An 11,183-nucleotide genomic window follows, 5' to 3' on the forward strand; every position below is an offset into this window, starting at 1 on the left:
AAAGACTGGCCTGACTGGAGGGAGGTAAGTGGGCAGGCAATGCCTGTCCTAGTCCGCTGTTCTTTGTGGCAGTCTTGACCTCCAAACACATTCTAATGTTTTAGTAAATATAACTCAAGCCCAAAGTGCAGCTGATCTTTTTTTCTCTGTTTTCTCTGTGGTGTTTTGGTTGTATGTCTGTTGGGTGGTAAACTTCTGAGTCTGTCAAGTGCACTGTAGCTCTGTTTTATTTTTTTTTTTTGTCCTTTTAATTTTCCCAGTTTGGGGTAGATTTTTGCTCTTTTAATTTTCCCAGATCGAGATAGAGAGAAGCCTGTATTCAGACCATGAGCTTCGTGCTTTGGATGAAGCCCAGAAACTGGCAAAGAAGAAAAGCGACCTTTATGGTGAAGAAGAAGATGAGCAGAATATATTGCTGTTGCAGGATTTGGAAGACATGTGGGAGCAGAAATTCCTACAGTTCAAACCTGGAGCTCGAATAACAGGTTTGTGGTCTTTTCAGGCCAGTTAGAGGTAGAAAAGGGGGGTATTCTGGTTCCCAAAGAAAGGATTCTTGCTTAACCCCTGCTTGTGTTTTAAGTAACAAATAATTTCAAATGATAGAACTTCTTTCACGTGGGAGAAAAAGAAATTCTTTTCCCTGTTCCTCACATCCACCCTAATATAATTTTTTCAAGGTCTGTGTTATTTTTGAGTGGGATGTAAGGGTATTGGGATAGCCTTATCTGTTTCAGTTAAGCCTCAGGAATGTTATCTGGGTTTAACTCCTAGTTTGGGACTAAGAGTGGGGTAAATTAAGTGTTCCACTAGTCTCCTGTATTTTATCTGAAATCCCTCCCAAAGCAGGGTGTTGAGTTCTTTTATTCTTATTTCACGATGAAGACTGAAGAACAGAGAAAGTAGGGGCTGGTTAAGTCAGTAACAGTGTCAAGACCGATGAAATAGTAGTGTCCGGGTATTGCTTCTTTTCCAGAGGCTCAAAGTACTTTGTGTTTGGCTCTTCAAAGGAGGAGTTCAGCTTTTGGTTTCTTCATGTTAAATTTTAGTTTCCTCAAGATTGTGAGACTGTGTCCTGAGAGAGGTCAGAGTTAGAGAGACGGGTCAGGGTTCTAATTTGATTATAAGTTCTTTGAGGGCAGAGGTTGTGGCTCTACCTTAAAGGAGGACTCTAAAACTCTAATCTTCTTGGTTCTGGCAGAACACAGTCCTCTTGTCTCCTGTGACCCCCTCTTTTCTTCACAGAAGCTGATGTAAAGAATGACCGAACCTCAGTGCACCGGAAGCTAGACAGGAACCTCGTTCTGTTGGTCAGAGAGAAGCTTGGAGACCAGGACGTTTGGATGCTGCCCCAGGCAGAGTGGCAGCCCGGGGAGACCCTCCGCCGAACAGCTGAACGAACCCTGGCCACACTCTCAGGTGAGTTCTCTGCCTCCCTCTAAACCCCACAAGACACACTTCAGACTCAGCCTGAGGATTTGCAGGCTGGCTGTGGGCCTGGCTTTAAGGGTAGGAGGTTGGAAGGTTAATGGAAACTTTGATATTTATAAAATTTCAGCTAAGAAAAAATCTTAGATCAAGTGAGATTTTTTGTGCCACTGAGATTTTTTTTTTCTTAAATATTTATTTATTTTGGCTGCGCCGGGTCTCAGTTGTGGCACGCGGGATCTTTAGTTGTGGCATGAGGGCTTCTTAGTTGCGGCATGCAGACTTCTTAGTTGCAGCACGCATGTGGGACCTAGCTCCCTGGCCAGGGATCAAACCCAGGCCCCCTGCGTTGGGAGCAGGGAGTCTTACCCATTGGACCACCAGCGAAGTCCTGGCACTGAGATTTTTAAATTTTATTTTTATTTTATTTCTTTTAAACTATTTTCTTTTCTTTTTTTTTAAATAACATATTGGTTTTATTGATGGCAGAAGAAAAAATTCTTTCACTTGTAAAAGGTAGTTGCTTTATCTGGCTCCATATTTTTTCCCATTCTTTGTGTGGGTTGATTTTTCTTTTTTCCCCTAAAATCTGTTTTTTCATTCTCCAAATAATAATATCCACAGTGGCTGCATTTTATTCTAAAGGGAAAGTAGGAGGTCTAGTCACTGGCTTGTTTCTAAACAAAGACTCTTGTCGTACTCCTTCTGAGCCGGGGGAGGTTGGTAAAGCTGCTGGGTTGGCTGAGTGGATCGTCTTGGCTGGCCATCATCTCCTCTACGAGGCTCAAGAGTTTGGCTGTAGATGCTGTCTTCCTCCCATCTCCCTATTTGAATGGGCCTGATGTTGTTTAGTAGCGGCTTCTTCATAGTTCCTGTACTCAATTAACAACTGCTGTCATACCTGAAGGATGGAGAGTTTCCGCTTCTGATCACTAAAACTTGTCTTCCCAACAGAGTGCAAAACATTCACCTTCTGGTTTCTACAGTTTCGCATTCTCCATAGGAGTAGGTGATTCTAGGACTTTTTTTTTGTTTAATTGGCCCAGATCTTCTTTGGGGCCCAGTATTGTAAAATATTTTGTCATTATAGGGTGTAGCTATGAGGGGTCCTGTTGGCTTAGTAGATCCTACTCGCTTTCCCTTCAGGCATTTCTGTCTCTCCACTCAACACCAGTGATACTATTCGTTCCAGTGGGATTCTGGTAATCAATACTTACATTGAAAGGTGCTTCAGTTCTTATGACACTGAAAGCTTCATTATTTATTTTTCATGGTTTCTTGTCATAAAAATGATCAGGATTAGCTGTTTGGTTTTCTCTCTTTTTTAAAAAAATTAATTAATTAATTTTTTGGCTATGTTGGGTCTTCGTTGCTGTGTGTGGGCTTTCTCTAGTTGCGGTGAGCGGGGGCTACTCTTCGTTGTGGTGTGCGGGCTTCTCATTGTGGTGGCTTCTCTTGTTGTGGAGCACGGGCTCTAGGCACGTGTGCTCAGTAGTTGTGGCACGCGGGCTCAGTAGTTGTGGCACACGGGCTTAGTTGCTCTGCGGCATGTGGGATCTTCCTGGACCAGGGCTTGAACCTGTGTCCCCTGCATTGGCAGGCGGATTCTTAACCACTATGCCACCAGGGAAGTCCCTGGTTTTCTCTTTTCCTACATTTTTGATTCTTATAATTTATGGATTCTTCGGGAAGTGGATTTTTTTTTTTGTGCCTCTGCATAGTATGAATCTTTTGCTTTGCACAGTTACTTCCCCTCCCCCCCTTTTTTTTTTTAAAGCAGCATTGTTGTGCTAAGAACTTAGAGGATATGGAATTTCTTTAGTTCTGTCGCATCTAGAATATGGTCTATCCACACTTGATTTTCTCCTCAGCTCATACTTCAGATCCTAAAGAAGTACTCAGTTTTGCAGAACCTGTTTCTAGGTAACCCACTGCCTTCTAAAATTGACTTTGAATTTTGGGTCTCTTTGAAAATGAAATTTTTCATTTCTTGGCCATCTGGTATCATCTTGAGGAAGATACCTTGGTTGGTTATCATCTTTTGCTCCATTTTGTTCAGTATTTGACAATCTGTGTTATCCCTGACAGACCTGTGATTTAGGTTCTACCCCAGAGCCCAGTGCAGAGGCAGCCAACTGAAAAACACCCCGACTTTCTATGAAAGAGGCTTGTTTGTTTAACATAAAGCATCGGTCTGGGGTAGCAGGCATCCAATTCAGCACACATCTGGGGGCCTGTGGAAATATCCTGTGGGGACAGAGGCTGGCAGATGCCGTCCCTGTGCTCTCCCTCACCCCCACAGAGATTTTAAAATTTATTACATTCAAAATTGATGTTCCTGCCAGTCTCTCAGCCTGCTTCTCTTTTTGTCCTTGCAGGCTTCCTTATTGGCATCACCACTTACCCATTCACCCAACTAGAAACCTCAGAGTTATCCTTGACCTCATTGCAATATCCATAAGTTCTTGAGTCCTATCTAGTCTGTTCTAAATAGTCCCCTCTTTATTCCTGCAGCTTTTCTGGGAGGCTTTTCACTTCTCACTTGTCCAGATTTTTTCAGCCTTGGCATTATTGAAATTTGAGGAGGGATAATTCTTTGTGGGGGCTTCTGTGCCTTGTAGGCTGTTTAGCAACATCTCTGGCCTCTACCTGCTAGATGCCAGTAGCACTAACCCATCCGCACTCCCACTAGTGTGACAACCAAAAATGTCTCTCGACACTGCCAGACATTACGTGGGGAGTGGAATTACAGTGGTTGAGAACCGCTACACTGGACGATTGAGGTAGATGCCAAGTGAGTTCCCCCTTGCTTTTGTGTTGTCCTCTTCAGTGCTGCCAGAATGAGCCTTCTAAAACACAAATCCCTTGTCACTTCTCTGCCTCAAATTCTTGAAAGATTCCCCATAAAAGCAGACTTTCAAGCAGGGCCTACAAATCCTTTTTGCTCTCGTCCTGAGCTCATCAGTATTTCGTCTTGCCACTCATTAATGTATATTCCAAGTTCTAACCTAGCAAACCTTTTGCATCCCATGAATAATGTGGTTTTTCATACGTCCCTGTTTTGGGACCTGCTGGTCCCTGACTGGAATGCTTTACTCCTCCCTAGTCTGACTGGTCAGTACATTCTACCTTCTGTGGTGGAACCTTCTGGGTAGAGAGAGCTACTCCTCCCTCTAGGCTCCCATAGCACTTGTGTGTGCCCTTAACTCAGTTTATGCAGCAAACATTTACTCTCTGCCTACCATTTGCTGGACGCTCTCCAGGCAGTGGGGTCACAGTGATGAACAGAACACTACCCATGCTTCCTGGAAGCTTATGTCCTAGTGGAGAAGGCGCTCTTCACGTATTCCATTGCCGTTTAATTGTTTATTAACACGTTGTCCCTCCCCAGCCAGAATTCTGACTCCCTTGAAAATATGGATACTGTCTATCCCTCTCAGTCATCCCAACTCTCAGCAAAGTATCTGGCACATAGTAGGTACTTGCTGAATGTTTATTGAGTAAATGATCTGGTTGTGTAAGTGCACAGCCACTTTTCTGGCTCTGCCACCAGCGTAAGTACCTGCTAATGAAATGTCAGCAGCCAGTGTGCACCCCCTTGATCCTTTCCTGAGAGTGACCTGTGTGGCCTGCAGGAGAGGGAGCAAGACAGAATGGAATGGGAGGGGCTTTTGCTGCGTTCTCGGTTTCCTTAGCCATCACACAAGAGTTGGCAGCTGGGTTTCTTGCCAGGATCATTGGACTCAGAAGCTTAGCTTCCCTCGGTCAGTCGTTCATGTTCACGACTGGTGCTCAGCTCCACCTGCTGTGCACCACGTGGAAAGGGGCTCCCCTTGGCACCACGCTTTCCTCCTTTGAACATTCCCGTTGCCATAAATAAGCGTGAAAGGATATATTAGTATTTTATAGGTGCATATAAAATATGTTGATTTATTTCAAATTCATTAAAATCGTAAATAAAATAATTAAAATGGCAAAGAAAAGGTCAAGCAGTATAAAAGTATAAATATAAAACAGTCAAAGTCTATTCTTTTCCTCCCCTTTGGTGCACTTCCCGAGTAGTTCTGCAAGATGGAATTCCTAGAGGTGGAATTAATGGTCAAGGATGGACACATTTACATTTTTGATAGGTGCCACCCAAGTGTCCTTCAGAATGTACACAGCATGTGACATTTTCAGGAGTTGGGTATAGGAGTGCCTGTTTGTCTAGACCTCACCAACATGTGAAATAGTCTCTCTTTAAAATTTTTGCCTGTCCAATCAGTAAAAGAAATGATCTCTTTTGGATTAGCAGTTTCCTGATTGCTAATTGATCATCTTTTCATATATTCATATGTTTCATATGGCTATTTGTATTTCTTCTTCTGTGAACCGCCTGTTCAGATTCTTTGCTCATGTTTGTAATGAACTGTTTTTTTTCTTTTTGATTTAATTACATTTAATCCATTTCCCCAGATTATAGAAAAGTAATATGTATTCATTGAATTAAGTGGAAAATACAGAAAAGTATAAAGAAACATGCCAGCATTATTCCACCACCCACAGATCCCCACTGCTGACATTTTGTATCATAGGTGATTTCACATAATACGTGAATTCCTCATCTAATGCTGATGCTGTTGTTATTGTTTGTAATATTGAGAAAAGCAATTCATTGTATATGGTGAAAAACTATCAAACAGTGTCTGCTAAATGTAGTATAAGAAGTAATAAGTAATTTTCCCATCTTAGAGGCAATCACCATGAACACTTTGTGTATCCTTTTAGAAACTGCAAGCACATACATATTTTATCTGTTCCTTTTTTCCACACAGTGGGATATACATGGTTACATACCTTCCTTTCTCTTCTTATACACAGCTTTTAAGCATATCTCTATATCAGCAGGTGAAGACATATCTTACACTTTCAACGCCAGTGTAATACTTCATATATGTATGTACTGCAGTTTGTTTAACCAGTGTATTGCTTTTACAAGCAAAGCTGCAGTGAACATCTGTGTACACTCCTCTGTGCTCACATGGGCAAATAACTATATCCAGGAGGATGAATTCTAGAAGCAGAGTTGCTAAATCAAAGGGTTTGTATAATTAAAATTGGTATCTCTTGCCAAATATAGCACTTGTACTAATTACACTCCCACAGTATGTTTGAGAGATCCCAGTTTTCCCTTATCCTTGACAAGCAGTGTACAGCTCAAAGTTTTTTTTTTAAATTAAATTAATTTACTTATTTTTTTTATTGGGGTATAGTTGTTTTACAATGTTGTGTTAGTTTCTGCTGTACAGCAAATTGGAGTTCCCTGTGCTACACAGAAGATTCTCATTAGTTGCCTGTTTTATACATATTAGTGTATATATATGTCAGTCCCAATCTCCCAATACATCCCACTCCTCCTTTCTCCCCTCGGTGTTCATATGTCTGTTCTCTACATCTGTGTCTCTATCTCTGCCTTGCAAACTGGTTCATCTGTACCATTTTTCTAGATTCCACATATATGTGTTAATATATGATATTTGTTTTTCTCTTTCTGGCTTATTTCACTTTGTACGACAGTCTCTAGGTCCATCCACGTCTCTACAAATGACCCAATTTCGTTACTTTTAATGGCTGAGTAATATTCCATTGTATATATGTACCACATCTTCTTTATCCATTCGCCTGTCAGTGGACATTTAGGTTGCTTCCATGACCTGGCTATTATAGATAGTGCTGCAGTGAACATTGGGGTGCATGTGTCTTTTGGTATTGTGGTTTTCTCTGGGTATATGCCCAGTAGTGGGATTGCTGGGTCATATGGTAATTTTGTTTTTAGTTTTTTAAGGAACCTCCATACTGTTTTCTGTAGTGGCTATATCAATTTACATTCCCACCAGTAGTGCAAGAGGCTTCCCTTTTCTCCACACCCTCTCCGGCATTTATTGTTTGTAGATTTTTTCATGATGGGCATTCTAACCTGTGTGAGGTGATACCTCATTGTAGTTTTGATTTGCATTTCTCTAATTATTAGTGATGTTGCAGCTCAAAGTTTTTGAACTTCGGTAATAATGATGTGTTTTACACATCAAATAGAAAATAAATTTGTATTTCTTGAATTATTAATAAGAATGAGCATCTTTTAATGAGTTTATAGTTCATTGATAACTATTTTCATGTGAACTTCTTGTTCATATGCATGGTTCATTTTTCTTTTAGAGTTGTTTTTTTCCTCATTGATTTCTAAGTACTACTTATACCTTAAGATATTCCTTTGTTGAATGTGTTGAAAATATTTTTCCTAGTTTGTCATTTTGTCTGTGACTTTTGTATGCTTCGTTTTTCCTTGCAGAAAGATTTTAATTTTTATGTAGATAAATGTTTTTTCTGTTTTGGATTTTTGAATTTTGTGTCTTGGTTAGGAATTCCCCTCTCAAAAAGGATACAGAAAATATCCCACATTTTTTTTTTATGGTACTCTTATGGTTTCTTTTTTCTTTGTGAAAAATTTTTAAATACAGAAAAATTCAGAAAATATTAAACCTCTATGAAACCATCAATCCAGAATGAACAAACCATTTATGAAAATTTTAACTTACTGTTAAATCTTTGACCTATATGGTGTCAATTTTAATGTGAGGAGTGAGGTTGGGATCCAGCTTTATTTTTTCCTTTTAGCTAGCCCATTCTCCCAATGCCATTTAGTAATTAATCCATCATTTTCCCATCCTTTGAATTGCTGGGTTGGGGTTATTAACCCATTGTTGTAGATTGCAGATGTTGTCTGTCCATCTGTCTTTGCCTTTTACCTTTGGTTTTCACCCTGCAGCAGTCAAATTGGGTCCTTTTTCTACTTTCCACATGACATTGCGTTTAAAAGCCTGACAAGAGAGAGGCATGGGCATATATACACTACCAAACGTAAGGTAGATAGCTAGTGGGAAGCAGCCGCATAGCACAGGGAGATCAGCTCGGTGCTTCGTGACTGCCTGGAGGGGTGGGATAGGGAGGGTGGGAGGGAGGGAGACACAAGAGGGAAGAGATATGGGAACATATGTATATATATAACTGATTCATTTTGTTGTAAAGCAGAAACTAACACACCATTGTAAAGCAATTATACTCCAATAAAGATGTTAAAAAAAAAAAAGCCTGACGAACTTTGCTTTACAGATACCAAGTGTCTTGGTCCTTCATCAACAGATGGTGACAGGGCTGAGTCTAGAAGCTCGGTGCTCTGACTCCCAGGTAGTGATATTTGGGCTGCATTGCTGACTTCAGTCTGAGAGCAGTAGCTTGGCATGAGGAATGGACTCAGTGAATCTGGAGCCTATGGGCCAGGAACCTTTGGATTGAGAGGAGACAAGCGTCTTCAGGAATGACCCTAGTTCTCACTCTCAGGGATTGCTTTTACCTCAGGCTGGAAGTGGCTCTCGCAGAGACCCCCAATGATTTTGGGCGCCATAGTAAACAGGTGGGTGTATCCTGATCTTCCGATTCTGTTCCCCCCTTCTCAGAGAACAACATGGAAGCCAAGTTCCTGGGAAATGCACCCTGTGGCCACTACAAGTTCAAGTTCCCCCAGGCAATGCGGACAGAGAGCAGCCTTGGGGCCAAAATATTCTTCTTCAAAGCACTGCTGCTAACTGGAGACTTTTTCGAGGCTGGGAAGAAGGGCCATCATGTGTGGGTCAGTAAGGAGGAGCTGGGTGACTATTTGAAACCAAAATACCTGGCCCAGGTTAGGAGGTTTCTCTTGGACCTTTGATGGACAATGCCCAGACAGGTCTGCAATCGGGCCTCAGGACGTTGGGTTGCCTCTTCTCTGTAGGGAATATCAAGCAGCAAACTAAATTCTGAGAAATAAACAAGTTTATCATTGTGTGGGTCTCTGTTGATTTGTTCTTTGAGGACTACTGGCTTCTTTCTGTCAAGAGAGAACTGTCTTTTAGGGTGCCTTTCCCTTTTTTTCCCATGCTCATAATTGAGTAGGATTGTATTACTTTGTAGTGAATCAACTGGCTTCATGGACCCAGGAAGAAAGAATGGAAGGAAGTGAATCAACCTTCTAAAAGCCTTGAGTTCTGTGAAAGCTTCTAGGCCCCTGAAAAAAAAGACCTACTGCTATGTAGTTTCCATTTTCTGTTTTGTATTTCTCTCCCTTTCTACTTGATATGAGAATGTATCAATCTAGCCTAGGAAATGATTCCTTCCTTGTTTTCTTTGCTTTGCTTTGCTTTGCTTTCCTTCCCTTCCCTTCCCTTCCCTTTCCCTTCCCTTTCCCTTCCTCCCTCCTTCTCTCCCTTCCTATTTTCATTCATTCTTTTTTTAAAGCATTTTATATTTAAACAATATAATCACTTCTTACATGTTTTGAAACAGTCATGTGAAATAAGCAGGGTCAGCCTGTTATCTCCCATTTTAGAAAAGGTGGGTGGGTGTCGTGGCCAGGTGTGATTGGTTGAGAGTCTTACTGCAGGTCACTGATGGTGCAGGAGGAGACTGCTGATCTCTTGCCTCTGGGTCGGGGCTCTTGACCCCTCACCAGGTTGCTTGGGTCACCGCTGGGCCCGGTGCCTGGCACAATGGAGGGCACTCAGTGAGCATTTGCTAAAATGAGGGAAAGGGAGGGAGGGTCTCAGGCATGCTTCTTTCTGTCCAGAATAGTGGTTCCAGTAACAAGACTGCAGTCCTGGATCCTATCAAACTTCCTGGTTTCCCCTCAGAAGGCCGTCTTCTGGGTTAAACAGTCTGGCCTCTAGCAAATTAATTGCACACAAGAGGGAGTCCTTGGAACCTCTGATTTATAACCAGTTGGTCAGAAGCACAAGTGACCACTTGGACTTGTGGTTGACACCTAAGGGGGGAGAGGAGGAGTCTGGTAGGATGGAGCCCTTAACCTGTGGGAGCCAATGCTTTCTTCAGGTAGATAGTGTCAAAATTGAGTTGAATTGTAGGACATCTAGCTGGTGTCACAGAATTGCTTGGTGTGGAGTTGATACCAGAATCTTAATGGCCATTCATAAGATGGTCTGTTTTGTTGCAGGGTTGTTTCTTTAAAGGGAAATAGCATATATAAAATTGGTAAGTAGAGAAATGGTGTCAGGATAACCTGGAATTAGGTTCCTTCCTGTGAGGTTTTCCCCAGACTTTAATATTTTGAAGAGATCAGGGAAAGGATAGAATACCTTAAGAAAAAAGCTGAAAATTGTGTAGAAGTGACTTTCTTTATTGCAAGTAGTGGCTAGTTTAGTAGCTTCAAGACTCACCACTAGCTTTTCCACTATGTTAGGCTGTCTGGGGAAACTGAGTGGAAAGGAAGACCACGGCCCACCCCCGCAATCCTGCTTTGTTTTACAAAACTGATGAAGAAGGCTCTGTCCTGGATCACATTTTTGATTTTGATGGAACTAGTCTCTGCTAGGACCTGCATCTCAAAGACCCTACATCTCAGGAAGAAAAGAACCCTAGGATTTCAGGCTGTAAGGGACCAGTGTACATGCCAGTGGAGGTTTTAACTGTGTTAGCATCATGTGGGGCTGGATTCTGTTTTGTTAGCACCCTGGCTACAAAATTCTGGAGGTTTTGAGTGGTCTGCCCCAATCCCCTTTCTCCAGAAGCCCTGTTATTTGGGGAGTGTGATTTTGCAGAATGCAAGTGTTTTTTGGCATTATATAGAAATGACCACATATGCTGAGTGCCAACCTGAATTGTCCATTGGCTGCCAAGCATAACCAAAAAACTATTTCTAGTGTGTCCTTGGGGAAAGATTGCCATGGAAC

General features: G+C 41.8%; 1 protein-coding gene and 2 pseudogenes across 1 annotated transcript in view; 1 reads left to right on the top strand and 2 right to left on the bottom strand.

Moving 5' to 3' along the window:
* Positions 1 to 9,283, top strand: part of MRPL46 (mitochondrial ribosomal protein L46) — a 36,367-nt gene extending 27,084 nt beyond the window's left edge. The window contains exons 4-6 of the mRNA XM_022563446.3: positions 296 to 485; positions 1,243 to 1,416; positions 8,919 to 9,283. Coding sequence (XP_022419154.1) covers positions 296 to 485; positions 1,243 to 1,416; positions 8,919 to 9,169 — 615 coding nt within the window. The 3' untranslated portion in view covers positions 9,170 to 9,283. The remainder of the gene's footprint in view (positions 1 to 295; positions 486 to 1,242; positions 1,417 to 8,918) is intronic.
* LOC149750006 (tudor domain-containing protein 3 pseudogene) lies at positions 1,873 to 2,735 on the bottom strand (annotated as a pseudogene).
* LOC149750007 (tudor domain-containing protein 3 pseudogene) lies at positions 2,844 to 4,821 on the bottom strand (annotated as a pseudogene).
* Positions 9,284 to 11,183: the final 1,900 nt, after the last annotated feature.

The sequence above is a fragment of the Delphinapterus leucas genome, chromosome 2 (assembly GCF_059928025.1).
Source record: "Delphinapterus leucas isolate spDelLeu-1000000601 "Yukka" chromosome 2, BTC_Dleu_Yukka2, whole genome shotgun sequence".
NCBI lineage: Eukaryota > Metazoa > Chordata > Mammalia > Artiodactyla > Monodontidae > Delphinapterus > Delphinapterus leucas.